General features: G+C 38.1%; 1 protein-coding gene and 1 long non-coding RNA gene across 3 annotated transcripts; one reads left to right on the top strand and one right to left on the bottom strand.

Moving 5' to 3' along the window:
• Positions 1-5,945: 5,945 nt before the first annotated feature.
• On the top strand, positions 5,946-18,198 carry LOC147858290 (primase-helicase Twinkle, chloroplastic/mitochondrial-like). Of its 2 annotated transcripts, XM_087327699.1 has the most exons (22): positions 5,946-6,288; positions 7,717-7,811; positions 9,903-9,958; positions 10,044-10,101; positions 10,195-10,314; positions 10,395-10,514; positions 11,853-11,936; positions 12,028-12,108; positions 12,174-12,239; positions 12,323-12,439; positions 12,715-12,762; positions 12,835-12,920; positions 13,019-13,082; positions 15,611-15,793; positions 15,873-16,004; positions 16,165-16,226; positions 16,454-16,537; positions 16,681-16,812; positions 16,879-16,975; positions 17,052-17,186; positions 17,274-17,341; positions 17,571-18,198. In XM_087327699.1, exons 1-22 carry the CDS (start codon positions 6,027-6,029, stop codon positions 17,620-17,622), a joined length of 2,202 nt encoding a protein of 733 aa, XP_087183825.1. In that variant the 5' UTR covers positions 5,946-6,026; the 3' UTR covers positions 17,623-18,198. The 2 variants fall into 2 exon arrangements, with proteins under 2 accessions (XP_087183825.1, XP_087183826.1); XM_087327700.1 differs by lacking the exon at positions 10,195-10,314.
• On the bottom strand, positions 16,885-17,663 carry LOC147858291 (uncharacterized). The gene is made up of 2 exons (XR_015530520.1): positions 17,524-17,663; positions 16,885-17,255 (listed from the first exon to the last, which is right to left on the bottom strand). It is a non-coding gene; the product is annotated as an uncharacterized LOC147858291 (long non-coding RNA).
• Positions 18,199-19,110: the final 912 nt, after the last annotated feature.

Genomic DNA, 19,110 nt, shown 5'->3' with positions numbered 1-19,110 from the left:
GTGTTTGTCGGTGGTCGAGAGACCGAGGTTCGTCGTGAATTGTCGTAGCTTGTCGGTGCCCAAGGCCTTTGTGAAGATGTCAACCGTATGTAGATTTGTGTTGATGTGTTGCAAGACACGTTCTCGAATGAAATGATAGTGCACCTCAATGTGCTTAGTCCGAGCGTGGAAAACTAAGTTTCGGGCCAAGTGGATGTTGCTCATGTTTTCACAATACAAGAGAATCGAATCATTGATGGGAACGCCCTCAATATACGCTTTAGCCAAACGGCTTCACATGTGGCGACACCCATGCCCTTGTATTCAGCTTTTCTGCTCGGCGGTGCGACTGTCAGTTGTTTTTTGTTGCTCCATGAGATTGCTCTACTGTCGAGGGAGAAGACGAATCCTGATGTTGATTGTTTATCGGCTTTGTAGCCGGCCCAATCGACATCAGTGTACCCTTCAAGTCGAATTTGTGTGGTTGAGTTGTCGAGGATGCCGAAATCTATCGTCCCACCCACATAGCGTAACATTCGCTTAGCAGAGTCGAGATGAATGTCACACGGAGCTTGCATGAACCGGCTAAGGAGGCTGACCGCGTAACTGAGATTGGGTCAGGCGACAGTGAGATAGAGTAGGCTTCCTATTAGCTTACGATAGAGAGTCACTTCACACTCTTTTGTGCCAGACTCGGCTTCTAGCTTTAGGTTTCGATCGAGAGGGGTAGCGACAAGCTTACATTCTGTCATCCCAAACTTGTAAAGAAGATTGAGGATATAATGTCATTGGGAGATCACGATGTCGTCTGGAGTCTGAATTACTTCTATCCCTAGAAAGTAATGGAGCTCCTTCATGTCTTTCATTTTGAATCGGTCGGAGAGTAGCTTCTTGGTGTGTTCGATATCCCCGATGTGGTCTCCTCCAATGACCAAGTCATCGACATAAATTATAATGAATAGTTGTCCTCTGGAGTTGTTTCGGATGAACAGGGAATTGTCGGACTTGGACATTCTACAACGATTTGGTGAAGATATTGAGTTATCTTCGAATGCCATGCTCTCTGTGCCTGCAGACAACAATCAGATGCATAGTTGACTCGAATTCGGGTGGTTGTACCATGTACACCTCCTCTTCTAACTCGCCTTGGAGAAAGGCGTTCTTCACGTCCATTTGGTGGAGGTGACACCCTTTTGCTGTTGCAAGCGTGATCACGGTTTGGATGGTTGTCATCTTTGCCACCGGGGCAAAAGTCTCTTCATAATCCACCCCGTGAGTATGCGCATACCCTTTTGCAACAAGCTGAGCTTTATACTGATTAACAATGTTGGTGGCATTGTGCTTCACCTTGAATATCCATCGGCAACTGATTACCTTTTGGTGGGGTGAAGAGCGAACGAGATCCCATGTCTCATTTTTGGAGAGTGCTTGCATCACCTTATTCATCGCTTCGTGGCTTGAGAAAATGTTTCCGACTCTCGGATTGTCTCCACCTTCATCATGAATGCATAATGGCATGCCATGAAGTCATTGTAGCCGAATCGGCCGACTACGTTCTTTTCTCGGGTGGAGCGACGAGGTGCCCCTAGTGTCCTCATGCTAGGTACATCCAATCCACCATACTCACTATCGGGTGAGTGATCCAATTCGTTTTCAATTGAGTCATAATACTCAGACATTTTGGCCTTCCTGCTTCGGACTCGGTCGCGACGTGCTTTGGTCGCTCGGGGGCTCTTGTGGTCGACTCCATCTGGTTGAGATTGGACTTTCCTTTGTTGTGAGCCTTAGTTGTTCATAATTTCTCCTCTGAGTCGATTATATCGAAATCGGTTTCAATTTGGTCGAATGGAGCCGAGTCAACCGAGTACTAGGATTCCGACTCGTCAAATACAACATCCCTACTCACTCGTACCTTCTTGATTGAGGGGTTGAAGCACTTATACCCCTTTTGTTCGAGCGAGTACCCCACAAGGATACACTTCTCTAATTTCGGATCGAGCTTTTGCCGCTTTTCATCAAGAATGTGTACGAACGCAATAGAGTTGAATATTCGTACGTGGGATAAATCTGGCTTCTTTCCGTAGAACTTCTCGTGGGGGTGACATCGTGCACTCCGGATGTTGTGCAACGATTCATTAGACGACCGTGTTCGCTGCTTCAACCCAATATGATTTCGGCAAATGTTTCTCGTTCATCATTGCCCTTACCACCTCAAGTATATGTCGGTTCTTTCGTTCGGCTACTCCGTTTTGCTGCGGTGTGTGTCGATAGGTGAACTCATGTTGAATTCCTTCTTGTCGAAGGTATGTTGTGAAGGCATCGCTGAAATACTCCTTGCCACCGTCCAATCACAAGGCATTGGACATGCTGACCGGTTGCCTTTTCGACTTCGTTTTTGAATTTTTGGAAGTGTCTAAACACTTCCCTCTTTTGTCGCATAAGGTAGATCCATGTGTGCCTGGAGAAGTCGTCGATGAACGTCACATAATATCGGCAACCACCGAATGTTTCCGTTTGGGTTGGTCCCCATACATTTGAATGCACTACATCTAGGATCCCTTTGAGCACGTTCCTCTCTTTTGGGAACGGTTGACGATGTTGTTTGCCGAATTGACCGGCTTCGCATATTATGCCTGCAATCTCCTTTTTGGTATTTAAAGTCGGGAGTCCGATGACGACTCCTTTCGACTACATTCCTTTGAGCTTTTGGAGATTGATGTGACTGATTCGTTTGTGCCACAACTCTATGTCGGTGTCGGCTTTACAAACCTTGACATACATTGCTGAATTCATCTCGTGAGAATCGAGGATGAACATTTGGCCTTCTCTTTGATCGCGAGCAATAATTCAGCCTTCCTTTTCAAAGAAGCAACCACCATCGTTGAATCGAACTTGCATTCCTTGTTCCACGATCTAGCCAACCGAGACCAGATTCTTCATTATAGTTGGAACATGCAAGACATTCTTGATGTAAGTCTGATTCCCTTCCAAGGTTGTTAGGTTCGTTAGGTACGATACAGATGCCATACGTATTTAACGTATTAATACCCGTATAGTACCTCCCAATTTAAAAATATGTTAAATACGTTTTATTGTATGTTAAATACTTATAAAATACGTATTTTACGTATAGTACGTTAAATACTTCTAGAATTTGAAAATTATTTACCTTTCTAAAAAATATCTATAATATTGTAAAAAACATCTATGTTTACACAATTTTGTGATGTACAATATAGTTCTACATCCTAAAATGCATGTAAGACATTTGAACATTTCACATCCTAAAATACTTGTAGTAATATGGATGTCGACATTCCCTTATTCTATAAAGAAGTTTAAGTGTGTATCACAATGTTCTACTTCAAATTGTAATTATTTACAATTATGCCTTCATAGATTGAGGAATCGTCTACGATTATCACACTCATGATAGGTTTCTCTTTTCTTCATTTTCTTCTTCTTCTTCATCTATCTTCTGCGATTATCACACTAAAGACAAGTTTATGTCTTCTTTTCTCTCTTCTTCTTCTTCTTCATCTTCTTCATCATTGTCTCTTCTATTCTTCTTCCTTCCTTCCTTTCGCTTCTTTTTCCCTAAAATCTTTTTTTCTTTTGCTTTTTGTTAGGGTTTTACTTACATTTTCTTTATAAATACGTATTATACATGTTTTTTTATAAATACGTTAAATACCATATTGGACAAAGTACATGATATTTGATTGAACAACATTGAGGTATAGTACGTACTATACATATGATGAGGTACTATACGTATTTAAACGTTAAATACGGGAATCCCTTCTTTGCCAAAAGGGACGTTTTCGACATGCTGAATGGGGTGGATCGTGTCATCCCCTGTTTCCACATAGCCGGGTCGTTCGGGTTTTCGCAATTCTCAGAACCAATATTCATGAGACGTCATGTGGTTAGATGCTCCCGAATAGACAAACCATACATTTTCTGAGTTAGAGGTGCGTGTTGGGCATGATGTCGTCATTGAATTCGTTGTATGCCGCATCATTAACATTCTGCCACGATCGTCATAGTCGGAGTTTGAGGTGTAGTTGGTGAGTTGTCGGCTTGTGGAGACCGACTCACTCTTCTTTTTGCGACACTCCGCCTCATGGTGGCCGAATTTGCCACAATATCCGCATTGAACAGAGTTGTTTTGTCGCTGGGTCCGGCATGATTGCTCCCCCTTCTACCAGACGCTTTGTCTCACACGTTTGAAACGTCTTGACGATAGTAGTAGTTGTGTTCTCAAGGTTGTTCTTGGTTGTGTCAGCCTTAGCCAAATTGGCCTCTTCTTCCATGAACTTGTCCTCTTCCTCCATCGAAATTCAAATAGAGCATGCATCCTTCTTGCACATTGCTTCTTGTCCGAACATGATTTTCTTCGACCAATAGCATCGATTGGAGATCGAATAAGGAGGGAGGATTTTCCCTCAGGAGGACACCGACTTTATCGCGCCGAACCGAGGTGCTAAGCCACTGAGGCATATTTACACCATTTCATTGTCATCAATGTTGACGTTGATAGACCCGAGGGAGTCACACAACTCCTTGATCTTCAAGGTATATATACCAATTGACATGTCCATTTGTTGGATACTGTTTAACTCCTAACGGAGTTGAAGTTTTCGTACAGTTGTGTTGGCCAAGAATATCTTTTTGAGGTTTCCCCACGCCTCTTTCAGCATTTTGGGCTCTCGAATGCAGTCAAGCATGTGATCATGAACGCATGATGCTAGGCAGTACAACACATGACTTGTTGCTTGCTCCCATGCTAGGTAGTCGGCATGTGTTGGGTTGGTTTGCATTTCTTGTGCTCCTTCGATGTAACCCCAATAGCCTTGACCGACAAGGTATTGGGGCATCTTATACTCCCAATATGCGAAATTGTTTCTGTCGAGTTTCTTAGTGGGAAGAGTGCTTCCTATCTAAGTATTCATGTTGAATCTTCTTCTTTTATGTGATACGAACTGTGTAGGTTGTTGCGACAACGATTGGTCGGTTCTTTGTGAACGTAGGCTTAAACACAACACACGCGATGGCGATGGGCTTGGATCAAGTTACCAAGCGCTCTGATACCATGTAAAGAATTAGATATGATTTTGTGTGCAATGGAAGGTGTGTGTATATGTGCGTGTGTAGAGAGAGAGAGAGAGAGAGAGAGAGAGAGAACAAAGTTATACAGAAAACCAGAATAATTGTATTAACAAGAACAAGAATGAACCAATTGTTACAAGGAGGGAGAGAAAGGTGCTTATATGGTGACCTTCTCTCTATACAACCACCAGTTACTAAAGAGAGGTGGAGACTTAACTACACTAAATATGTGTCATAGAACTTTAGGGTTCTATCATCTTCTATGACACACTAGTTACTATATTAATAAGTGGGGCGTTCACACTTAAGTATACTAGGGTGTGTTCCCACACTAGAGAAGTTGAGTTTGATTCTCAACGCTCACCGATTTTATTTCTAGCATTTAAAAGATTAGTTCAAGGTTATATTTCATTAGTTGTATTGGCATTAGCGATTCGATTCATGTTTTAATAGACATGTTAACAGAGATCCGATTGCAACTACGCTTTCAATCATGTCAGGCTTCCGTAGCTCCAACCTTAAGCCTGTGTAAGAGAGGCAGATCAAGCATCTAGAATCAGGTCGTAGAGGATATTGCATTGCTCCTTCGACAGAAGGCGTTGTGATCCAATGAATGTCACGATTGAGACATGCATACGAGAGGGACAAAGGGTTGTCACGAAAAACAAAGGGTAAATGAACCAATGTGTGTGTATGTGTATGTATGTATTTATGCATATATGTATGTACATGTATATATATGTATGTATATGTATAATGTATGTATGTATGTGTACTATGTATATGTATACAGTATATGAATATGTATGTGCATAAACCTTGGAACACCCACTCACACCAATATACTCCCCCACTTCTTCTTCTTCTTCTTCTTCTTCTTCTTCACAGAAGGGAATATAAATCCTTTCTCTGCTGCCTCTGCCTCTTTGTCTTTCATGAATGTTGTAGAAAAGCTTCTTGGCTTCCACTGGTGTAGTAGCAGTAGCAGTAGCAGTAGCAGCAGTAGGAGTGGCGGAAGACGCTGTTGCTACTCACGAATTGCTGTTGGAATGAGGTCAACCATGTTCCGACACACGCGCCATTTCACCCAATCCTTTCCTCCTCCTCCTCCGACTAACGTTTTGTGGACCCGCCATGGTAGAAGCATCAGTGACGCAAAATGTTTCTGCTCAGTTCCTGCATCAGTAACAACTACACGTAAGTCACACATACACACACACACACACACTCTCTCAATCACACACACACACACACACACACACAGATTGTATTATGGTCCTCCCTGTTCGAATATGACCTATGGGACCCAAAGTTGAAGCTTTTTTACATGGTTGTATGTGTGGATTCAAGTTTTGAATCTTGGTGTTCAAAGGATTTTACTAGTGAATTTCTCCTTGTCCAGCAGCGACCAGAAGGTCGTATATTCAACCCATACATTTCTGAAATGGCATCTAGAAAATTAGTATATATAGTGAGAGTCTGAATGCTTTGTAAAAGAACCTTGGCTTGCCAATTGAACATAGCCCCGATGAAAAAATATAAAAACGATGATGATATATTAGCTTCAAAGGGAAGCAATATGGCCCATGGAAATCAGAAATCGTCATAAGGAACTCTTCCCAGCTGGTTTAGTGTTTAGATGATATTCCCACAACAAATATTGAATTGTAGCTTATGCATGCAATCACAACCAAGTGGGACGGGGATGTCAAGGATAACAGATTGCAATAATATTAAATACATATAATTCCAACATGTTGGCACACCTACAGTGAAATGACGGATTGCACCAAACTGTATCTTGTCATTCTTTTTCCATTCAACGTAACGGAAATCACCATCTACCAATTGTACTCATTACCACAAAATTGACAATGGATCTTAAAAGGGATGAGGTAGATCAAACTACGTCTACATGCTCTGCCCTAATCAGGAGACAGAGGATGAAGAGCATCTCATTGTATGATGTGAAGCATTCATGGCCATCCAGTAATGCTTCACACCATCGCTTACACCATGCACTAACCGGGCCCTATTTCTTCAAGTTTGACACTCTAAGTCCTGTTGCTTCTACTTAAAACATAGTAGTGATCTTAATGGAATACATGAGGCACATGTCCCTACAGCCTTTGCACCAGCAGAGGAAACTCTCTGGTACTGCTCGTTTGTAGTACCATTGATCATGTTTCTGGCCTCCACAGGACCTTAAATATCCAGATATTCTTCAGCATGTTGAAATAGGATCTGGGTGGTGGCTGAAGATTCAGCCGAAAAAGAGAATATATATGTGATCTATTCTGCCTCAAAGTGCCAGGAATAAAATAATGTGTCAATTTGGAATGGCTTGCAAGTAAGGACGATATTGAGTATGAATTTTAGGATTTCCTATGATGTTATGCTAACCTTCAAGTACTCCTAATGAGTGTGGAACAATCACCTACCATTCTAACATAGAAAAAGCGAAATTCAGAGACGATCTATGTGTGCCATGTGATATTAACATCTGGAAAATGCCAAAGTAACCTATGAAACACTGATGCTCTTAGTTTATTCTTAAAGTGGTTTATGAATAGAAGCCTTTTTCATCAGAGTGAGTTTTTGTTTGTATTCTTCATTTCATGGTAGGTAACAAGATCAGCATTGGACATCATCTTGAACGTATCAATATCTTCCTTCCCTCATATGACAATGGAGGTCACAAACGAGCAATTTGTCCCAAGGTTAGTATTTATCTCATAAAACATTAACCATTAGTGTGCTGATTGAAAACCTTTTTCAGCTTGAGTATTAGTGATATTATGCATAAGTAATTTGAAAAGAAACTCATCCATCATGTTATTCATAGTCTAATATAAATACGTTTCTCATGTTATCTCTTGAAGATAAATAAATCCAGATTCACTAGAATTCAAATATTTGAAAAACTTCATAAAATGCACGCATTATATACTATGGTCTAGAGAATTCTAATGAAAACTTTCTTTTTGTTGAATCTGGATGAACTACGATGAAGTAAAGCTTGAAATCTATGGGGTCACTACAATTGGGGATATGTTTTTTCGATTTAAGCTAGCGCAATTAACATTGGGTATTGATAGCATCCCCGATATAGATGTTGAAAGGGTCTCATTTTATAGATCATGTGGTTCTGAGATGGCCTATGTGAACTTGAACATGTTGAGGATAATAGAGCTTCAAGCTGTTGAAAGTAGCGGTTTGGTTTGGAGGTTATGCCCAGTATTGAGCCAACTGATTCATATTCCAATTGGACATTGGAAGGCTAATAGATTCATATTGTAGATAAATTTGGAAGGAATATTGAGCCATATTCCCATTGGAAGTTGAAGGGTTGAGTGATCCATATATGAGCAGGTCGACCTGACTATCTTTTAGTCAGAAACCATATAGAAGGGTTGACATGATGTCTATGGTATTATATATATATACTTATACTTATGGTATTTTGTATTGATGCTCATGATACTACCCCCTTTTTTTGATGTCAAATTCCACAAGCCGCAATGCATGACTTAGGACTTGGCTTATTGGGATATCGATAATGAAATTCAGCGACAACATCAGTGGCATTAGTGAGATTCTCCAGAGGCTCTCAAGTTTGATGATTAGGTGTATACTCTAACCAATCAACCAAGAAATATAATTTATTGTGCACAACATTGAAGTCCAAAAAGGTTTTCTTGCTCTTTAGCTCCACCAGTCTTCTGTCCAGTTCAACATCTCAAATTTATGTAGATCACCATCTAAGCTCTATATTGACAACGTACATTTGGACAATGTTAGCCATCATTAGTTGTATCTATTATTGGTATAACCTTCTTCTACAAGCTCTTTTTATTGAGTGTTGTGTTATTGCATTGTGTCATTTTTATCTACCACACACCATTTTCTTATCTAGTATCAAACTAAAATCCATGAGACGCCTTAGGATTCTTCCGAAGATGGTTGATGAGATAGCTCCACTTTGAGATTTTGAACATGTTGGTAAGAAAGCCAACACTTTGTTTTGTGATTTAGTGCAATGCTTTTAGAGGAAGAAATATTTGTTTGTACCCCCTATTATAGAAGCAATAAAGAAATTGCAACTATTTTCAAAGGAAAGGATTGTGAGATAAACAATGATGCGAAAAATTTGTATTAGTAAGTGTCACTTGCAGAACAATGGTGGTCACATGACTAAAGATTGCTGAAAAACAGGATGAGATGAACTTCCTCAGCAACAAATGACCCATCACTCCTTGATAGGGGAGCATAGAGCCCATCAGGAAGAATCATAAGCAAATAACTTAACATAATCATAGGAATTAAATATGCTACTAGCAAAGGAAGACCAGTGATATGACTTAACCACACTGAATATCTAGGTAAATTGTGACACACCTTATACAGGGTTATACTCGTGCTACATTAGAGGTACATATCCATGTTTATAGCATGGGGAAGAAAAAAGAAGAAAATATGAACTATAGATAATGCTTGCCATTTATAATAATGAACCCAAAGTCTACGTCCAACTTGCAATATTGATAAAGTGAATTGAATATGTGGGCCTTTATATATATGCACCGAAAATTAGTATGTAAGATATAATCACGTATGAATAAATACGTTTTGCTTGAAAATAGTTTCTTATGTGATTAAACAAGATTAGACTGGTTCTCTTGGAAGAATTAAGGTTAAAAGTACATGTGGAATGTGATTTTATATGTGAGTGATCTCTACAAATAGCTGCTCATAGATTCAGAGAAATCAAGAGCTCTTTTCTTGCTGATTTTTATGATTTTGGGTTGCAGTGTAAAGGTGGTATGGGAGGAGGGAAAACCTTAGCAGTGGACATTTCTCTAGATGGGTGTGTTCAAATTCCAGCACTAAATATTATAGTAATCAGATGAACACAATAGATTGTAATCGATGAGGTTTATATTGCTTGACAGGGAACTTGCTATGTGGAATTGTATTCGCACTAACTGTTTAAACAAAGGTTCTTTACGGGTATGTTGTAGAACAAAGTCAATTGCATGATGTCATTTTGTCAATCTTGAGATCAAGGAATCTTGATCTGCTGTTGACTTGCGCTTCTTGCAGGTTCCAGCTTCAAATTCTTCTGTCCAAAGTATTCCAGAAAGTAAGGTTGATAGAAAAATGATGTTGATTCAAGAGGATAATTGGGATATCACATCCAGACGAAAAGGTCTTGGTGAAGAAGTGAGTTTCAAGAAGATTGATTAGAATGTGGAATTATTATGCTGACAGATGCCTTAACATGTTTTCAATTTGTACTTCAGGATCCACATTCAAGTTCTTCTGTCCAAAGCATTCCAGAAAGTAAGTTTGAAAAGAAAATAGTTTCAATTCAAGAGGATCATCGGGATATCACATCCAGACTGCAAGATCCGGGTGAAGAAGTGAGTTTCCAGAAGATTTTTAGAATATGGGATTATTATGCTCTGCCGTCACATGTTTCCTTTTTGCATGTCCTGGTGAAATAATTGTATTTTGAGTACTTCTAATCTTTTCAAAAAGCTCCTTTTGTTTTACTTGGTGGGGACTATACACAAAAGGCCAATTGCTTGTTAATGGTGTTTATGATTGATGAAGGCTGATGATATAGTCAATAGAATTTTAATGAATTCCAGAAAGGATTTTTTAGATCCAACGCAAAACGGAAACAATACAGAATACAGACAAAAATAAAATGTAATCTGAAAAACTTGATCAGAATTCACTCCATAGGAGTTTTAGGACTGTGAGATAATACAAGTAGTCACAAAAACCTCTCTTGAATTCCATGCATTGCTTTAATCTGATGATGGAGGATGATATAGTCAATAGAATTATAATGAATTTCAGAAAGGATTTTTTAGATCCAATGCAAAACAAAAACAAAAACCAAATACACACAAAAATGTAATGTAATCGAAAAAACTTGATCAGAATTGACTGCCAGGGGAATATTAGGACTTTGAGATAATACAAGTAGTCACAAAACCTCTCTTGGATTCCATGCAGTGCACATGAGCCCGTCTTCTCTCAACTCCCACACTATGTGAATATTAGGTTACCTCAACCGTATGTAGGTTCAAACTAAAGGTAACTTACACTGCTGTATAGGAGCAGATTTTTGCAATATTAAATAAGGCTTAAAACTTTCAAAAACTATGGTATGATATCAATAAATATCATTATTATGACAGCCATTTGGACTTTTATACAAGCAATTACTGAGATTTTGATTGCTCTTCATACTTCACCAATGATTGCATAATATACTGACACATTGTTTTTGAGGTTAGAGAAGACAATCATGTATAGAACGTTTCATGCATTGTAGATATATGGCTTCCCATATGCATTCATTTAATATGATTTGACAGTAATAGGCTTCGTGTGCCTTACTATAGTAATTATATCATGATATTATTATTGTAATGGTATCCACACTGTGATGCTCTTTCTAAAGTACTCAGTGTAGATATGCCATTCCTGCGTGCAGTTATCTGGCCTTTCTAAAAGCTAGATTAGGGAGACGTTTCTTTGGCCAAAGGAAACTTCAGTTTCAAGACAAATCCTTCTGATTGATGTTGTGGATGCAGTCTGCATGGGGCAAAGCTCATCTGACAATATATGGGATAAATTCTTTAATGATCTATTATAGAAATAAGTGGGATATTATTTCTGAATGTTTATTATTTGGCACAAATGATAAATAAGAGAGGAGTAAAGACTTTGGTTATTTTTCTCAGGTTGTTTACTATTTTGACAAAAGAAAGATTTCTAAGAAAACTTTGATTCGTAATGGGGTTAAGGAAACCTACAATCACCAGGGTGTAAGTAGATAAATTGGTTTTGACATAGTGTGTAAGCTTTATAGATTAGAATATTATTTTCTTAAAGTGATCTGTAAATGTTTCATAACAGGCTGTGATAGCTTTCCCATATAAGATGAATGGAGAAGTTGTCAATTGCAAATATCGGACTATGGGGAAGATGTTTTGGCAGGTTTGAAGAAGCCCATTCTATTCCAGAACTTAAGTTGGCATCTAACGATTTCTATTCTATTGCAGGAAAAGCAATGTCTGAAGGTTCTATATGGCCTTGATGATATAGTATCTCAGAGTGAGATTATCATTGTGAGGGTCTTCATGTAATTTACTGTTTACGTTAGAGTTTACTTTGCAGAAACTTTCATCTTTATCTTCTATGTTTCTGTCAGGTTGAAGGAGAAATTGATAAGTTATCATTGGAAGAAGCCGGGTTTTATAATTGTGTAAGTGTTCCCGATGGCGCACCACCAAAAGTATCCGAAAAAAGCTCCATTCCAGAGGAAGAGGTATTATGTGGAACTTATCCAAGAAGTAATTGTCAACTGGTCAATAAGATTTGAAGAAACATTTCCAGTTTATGAATAGCATCAGTTTTATTTAAAAATGTCATCTAGAAAGCGTACCTGCTAAAGAGGCTTATAAAATAAGACCTAAGCTGTTAACAACCTCTACCCTCACGTTCAGAACTCCTACCATGGATTGTGTACCTTTTGTGTCAGTATGACAATAAGTATGCATTATCTTAACTTTTGTTGAAGTTTCATGTCTTGTAATTTTGCAGGACAAGAAGTTTTCTTACATTTGGAACTGCAAAGACTACTTCAGCAAGGTTGTACCCATTTCTTAGCTGGTGTCTTAGATTTGTTCTGCAGTATATTCATGCATGATATGATATAGACAGGCTTCTCGGATTATTCTAGCTACTGATGCAGATGGTCCTGGCCAAGCTCTTGCAGAGGAACTTGCAAGACGTCTGGGAAGAGAACGGTGAGAAATGTTCGGTTTAGCTTTTTCCTATTTATATGTATAAATCTATCTTCTGTAGACAGTGAGAGTGATTATAGATGTGTTTCTTCATTTTTCAGGTGCTGGCGGGTCCAGTGGCCAAAAACTAAAGATGGGAAAAAGCAATTGAAGGATGCTAATGAGGTCTAATTTCTTCTTTTCTTTTACTTGTATGAACTTGTGTTTAATCAATAACATCGTATCTATAGACTACCAGTAACATCCTATCTTCAGGCCTTCCTTGCAAGAACGGTTACTGTCATAGATTGATTAGATCTCCTGTGTGTGCTTTTTGTTCTTATATTTTAATCCATTAAAGCATGATCAGCTTATTCTGACCATCTGTAGCAGACTATATTTAATAAAACATTATCTCAACCAACATGTAGCCTCTTCGATAATGCTACATCTTGTGTAGTACGGGTGTGTGTGTGTGTGTATATATAGATATATATATATATGTAAAGAGTGCATGAGGCCTAAAACCACGAAGGCTTGTGCGAAAAAATAAATCAAATAATATACATGCATGCATACATGCATACATACATACATACATACATACATACATACATACATACATACATACATACATACATATATACATATATATATAAATCTATATAAATATATGTCTGTATGTGCTGTGTGTATATACCCGTTCGAAAGCAAGAAGGCCCTTTCCCTGAGCAGAGTGTACATATGCTTGGATGCAGAATAAAATACAAAATAATACTACTATTGTGCTTGATGCCATCACTATAATTACTATTATATATATGTATTTAGTATTATTTCTTTTTTTAGTAGCACTATTTTATCGTTTATTTATTCTTAATATTGTTATTATGATACACACACATACATAGAGCTTTATTTTTTTTGCAAATCATTGTGTGCTCAGTGCCTGTGGACCTTCATGCTTTCAAGCATATCTATCTATCTATCTATCTATCTATATATGTATATTATTTTTGGAGGGCTGGCCTTTGTGCTTTCAGGTCTCGTATGCTCTTTTAATATATATATTTTTTTCTTTTGTTTTTTAGTCTTAGAGTTGGCCTTCACACTTTTGGGCTTCGTGCATCAGGCCTTCCTGCTTTTGGATGTCATGCTTTCTTTACATATATACTCTTACCACACATGAGATCATGAATATCACATTGTAGAAGAGGTAGTATGCTGGTTGAGATCACGGTGTATTTATTAGTCTGCTACAAATGGTGAAAATAAGCTGACCATGCATTAATAAAATGAGCAAAATACGCTTTGATTAGCTATGAACCACAGTCATATACAGGAAGATTACTAAAGGTTTAGAGTAAAATTTTTGATACGAATCTTTATAAAAATGAGAAGAGAGAGTGATAAAGAAACAAAACTATATTAATGTGTCTTTGAAACATCTCCAACGTGGGCAAGTCAAAATGGTAGGAGCTCTGGGCCATAAAGGTCTTTATTTTGTTGATGAGAAGGGTGATGAGGCTACGATCCTGATGGTTGTGGCCTATGTTCTATTGCTATTGCCTGATCTATTGTAACCCCTTTTGAGTGTCTTGGCCGAGAATACACTTGTGTAGTGTTTGATTTACTTGTAGAATGAGGCATAATGTACTGAAAGAAAGTTGTGTTTGTCCTCTGTTGATGGCCAATTGTGGTTGTATTGTTTTTCTTCATTAACTTCTATCTCTGTGACTTGGGAAGCTTTGGTTTAAGTGATGAGAATGAGGAAGTAGACAAAAAAGGCCTAAAAATGACCTTTATCGTCTTTTACATTGTTTGGCTCTGTTCGCACTAGTATTACCTCAAGGTTTTAGATTCTGGCAGTTCCTATTGGTGTCTTCATCTCATGCACACATATATTCATCCTTGGAGACAATGATGATATGAATGTTGGTGAATGAGACATGAAGCATATGGCAGGTACTTAACAAAGAGCATTGAGTTCATATGTGCCGATCTTGTTTGTGGACAATACTGGCTGATGGATTTCAGGTTTGATAGTGCTATCACCTTGAGTTTTGTCGTAGCCACGTTGACTGATGGTCACCATGTTTACAGAAAGTGCCTACTGTATCTAAAAGCTTTTGCAGTCTCAGCTGACAATATGCCGGAAGTACACATCATATGCATAATTCACAAGCAACAGCAATGAAAGGCCTGATGGCTGTTTTTTCCTCATGTTTTCCTAAGGCTTCTTGGATGAACTCTTCTAGTTGGTCAATGCATATAACAAATAGAGTAGGTGAAAGAGGGCATCCTTGTTTCACCACGTTTTTCTTCAACCTGCATCTTCAAACTAATTGATACCTGGCCCCCTTCTGCTTTTATGCATATCAGTAAGCTGTGGTTTCATTGGAAACCTGCTTATCACAGAGCTCTCTTGCTGTTTTCTTCAGCCCACTCACAGAGTTGATATTCAACAGTGCTTCCTAGAAGTTTACCACACAAGATCCTACCATCATCATGCAATAGTTGGTCGGCTGATTTTCTATTCCCTCTGCATAGTGTCTTGCAAGTTAAGAAAGAGACCCATCACATTTGTCTGCTACTAGCACAGCCAGATATCTCTACTTTTTAAATATATTGAATTTATCTTTGTGATTAGAAACTTGAAGAACAAAGTTTACATCACAGCATTTATTACTTTGCCTTTCATATTTACGACACAGGTACTTGTGGAACTTGGACCAGATGAACTGCGGTGTGCTATTGATACTGCGGAACTCTATCCAATTCGTGGATTATTCACCTTTTCGGACTTCTTCAAGGATCTTGATAACTATTTTTGTGCAATTGACGGTGATGAAACTGGTGTATCAACTGGTTGGCCTAGCCTAGATGACTATTACAAAGTGGGTAAATTTACATTATTTTATTTGTTACAAATATTTCTTTACATGAATTTAAAGTAGAACATTATGTTCCCAACAGGTAGTCCCTGGTGAATTAACTTTGGTTACTGGGGTACCCGGATCTGGAAAGAGCGAATGGATTGATGCTCTCATGGTTAACTTAGTCCAGTTAAAAGGCTGGACTTTTGGACTTTGTTCGATGGAAAATAAGGTGCTTAGCCTCTGCATTTAACATCAACCACATGTGATTTTTACATGAATTCCAATTTATATTTCTTTAAATTTAGGTAGAGAACATGGCAGGTGCTTAGCCTCTGATCGACCATATGCGATTTTTACATGAATTCCTTATTATGTTTCTTTAAATCTAGGTACGAGAACATGGCCGAAAACTTCTAGAGAAGTACTGGAAGAAACCATTTTTCAATGCCATGTATGTGACTCTTCCATAAACACTTGATCATCATTAAATATGCAAACAGTATTAAAAAATAATATTATCTTATCACTAGTAGACATGAGGTGTAAATGTGAAAATAATATACAGGTGACCAAGAATTTCAATGGCATGTACGCACTCACCAAATACCCATATTATCAACAATTTTGTGAACTACAGATATTTGGCATCTGTGTTTGACTTTTATTTTATATTTACAGATATTCTGAGAACAGAGAACGAATTACACCGGAAGAGCTTGAGATAGGAAAGCAGTGGATGAATGATAACTTCTTTCTGATTAGGTGATCATTTATGATGTGTTTAAGAGACTGGGTCAATTTCCATTTGCAATAACTAAAAGCGAAGACAACCTACGGTTACAGGGCCCCAACCACTAGGCCAACCCCAATTGAGAGTTTGATTTGATTGTCTTCATTTTCCACAGATGTGAGGATGACGAGGTTCCATCAGTTGATTGGGTGCTGAAGCTCGCAAAAGCAGCAGTTATGAGACATGGAATACGAGGATTAGTGATAGATCCTTATAATGAACTGGATCATCAGCGTGGCTCTCAACAGTAAGGACTTCACAGCTTCTTGCAACGCATGTTTTGATCAATGGTTAAGGATTTTTTTTTTTACAGGACTGAGACCGAATATGTAAGTAAAATGCTTACTAAAATAAAACGGTTTGCTCAGCATCATGGATGCCATGTTTGGTTTGTAGCACATCCAAAACAGGTATGATATTTTATACCTCGAAAGATTTTATTGTTATCTTCTAAACCTGAAACTCAATTAGAGTTTTCTTTTGTAGATGCAATTCTGGCATGGAGAAGCGCCAAATCTTTATGATATCAGTGGTAGTGCCCATTTTGTTAACAAATGTGACAATGGTTTAGTTGTTCATCGCAACAGGGATCCAACAAAAGGTCCACTTGACAGGGTAGAGGTGTGTCTCTAGTCGCGTCAGATTTTTCTGGTATTTTTAAAATTTTAGTATATGCTCTGTCCTGATATCCTGTAACTTGTGTGGCAGATATTTGTAAGGAAAGCTCGTAACAAAGTGTCAGGGACGCTAGGAGAAGCAACTCTTGTTTATGACAGGTTTAATAGAAAGAAAGAAAGATATAGTAATGTGTTGTAAGAGGCCAAAGTGGCATATAAGACCAAACAAGCAATTACATCTTAAGTGTTGTCTCGTCTTTGAGAACAACAAATCAAAATAAATAAATGTTGCTAAATAAGATAGACTAAAGAGTATTAGACACGTTGATTGCCTGTAATACCTTTCATGAATGAAACTTACTGAAATCTATTTTGTTGTTGAATGTAGGGTGACAGGGTTGTACTCAGACTGCAAACAAATTGTCAAGAAGACTGTTTGATACATTTGTTGTCACTCTACACCGATTTTGTTCTTCAAAGAATGTGATTATGGTAGTCAATCTTCAAAAGGATGTGATTTGGTCATCAAAGATGTGGTTTTGTTCTTCACACCCTTGCTTGTCAGAAGGATGTGATTTTGGTCTTCTGACAGCATAACTTGATCTGAAAGTGATACAGGTCTATGCATACACTGAAACAAAGGTCTATATCAACGACGATTCTGCTTAAATGGCTGAATACCCTGTGGTGAAGGGATTTGCTATTGGACATAACTCTCCTTTCATACGTTGTAATTCTAAAGAGAATACATGAGCCTTGGCCCTGTAAGTATAACTTGTATCATAACCTTTTGACCAGCAGTATGTATAAATCCCTGACAGGTACATTAAATCTATACAAAAGAGGGTGCTATGATGATGGATATACCATTCGAAGGCCCCTGATGCTTGACTGAACATAGTGGGCATGTTATCAAATGCCCGGCCCCTGGATTCCCTTTCTCAATTTAAACTAATGACACTATTGTCTCATCATTTTTGGCATAAACAATTAAGCATGGTTCTGATTTTAATTCATGCATGCAAATATTGTGAGTGCTTAGTGTTTTCCTAGTGTGGAGACAAAATGATAGTTGCAAGGTCAACACAAATATTTTTTCTAGTTGATGCCTGATAATATTTTGCACAATTTGGCATGCTCCAATTGCTGTCTTCTACACTACTAAAACATGTCACAATTTATCCACAATGCAGAATCCTAGTTTGACATCATTATGAAACTAGAGAGCACAATTTGGTATGCTCCAATTGCTGTCTTCTACACTACTAAAACATGTCATAATTTATCCGCAATGCAGAATCCTAGTTTGACATCATTACGAAACTAGAGAGACTCCCACTACTGCAGTTTTCACTCGTAATTTTTAAAGAACTGAAACATTCCATTTTGGACAAATTACTTGCATCAGCGTGATGTTTAAAACTCTTTCAGAGAAACTATTGTGGCAACACAAAACTGCTTTCTCTATATGGATATTAAATTTTGCGACATACCAGCGTACCAGTTAACCAATACTACTTTTCCTATATTGAAATCAAATTTCTGTCCAAAATTATTTGATAAAAACAGCAGAACACATTTTGCAAACATCCCAAGTCTTCTGTAACCGTTTTTATTGCACCATTGAGGATAATAAAGCCTTTAGAGAGGATAATAGAAGTGGATTAGTTGTAGTTTTTATTCTATGATTTAAGCATAGATATCATCTTTCAAACTAATTGATATTGAGGCTAGCCAGCAAAATCAATACACAACACATATTTAGGTAGAGAAGAGGACATGGTTCAAACCTCTATTTGAGCTAGTTGGAAAGATGGGGTTCCTGGACAACATCTTCTCCACATCATTGACGGATAGATTTATGATACCGATGGATATGTGTGTGTGTGTGTGTGTGCATCTATCTCATGGTGTTACTTCATCTATGC

The sequence above is a fragment of the Azolla caroliniana genome, unplaced genomic scaffold (assembly GCF_043228905.1).
Source record: "Azolla caroliniana isolate FFs.n. ecotype wild unplaced genomic scaffold, voAzoCaro1.0.p SCAF_11, whole genome shotgun sequence".
NCBI lineage: Eukaryota > Viridiplantae > Streptophyta > Polypodiopsida > Salviniales > Salviniaceae > Azolla > Azolla caroliniana.
This window is presented reverse-complemented; position numbering and strand designations above follow the sequence as displayed.

What these genes read in the sequence shown, in the direction of transcription:
- LOC147858290 (XM_087327699.1), top strand. Translation starts at nt 6,027, where the DNA reads ATGAATGTTGTAGAAAAGCTTCTTGGCTTCCACTGGTGTAGTAGCAGT. An exon ending in GTGGACATTTCTCTAGATGG is followed by an intron (nt 9,959 to 10,043) that starts GTGTGTTCAAAT and finishes ATTGCTTGACAG; the next exon opens with GGAACTTGCTATGTGGAATT. An exon ending in AAACCTACAATCACCAGGGT is followed by an intron (nt 11,937 to 12,027) that starts GTAAGTAGATAA and finishes GTTTCATAACAG; the next exon opens with GCTGTGATAGCTTTCCCATA.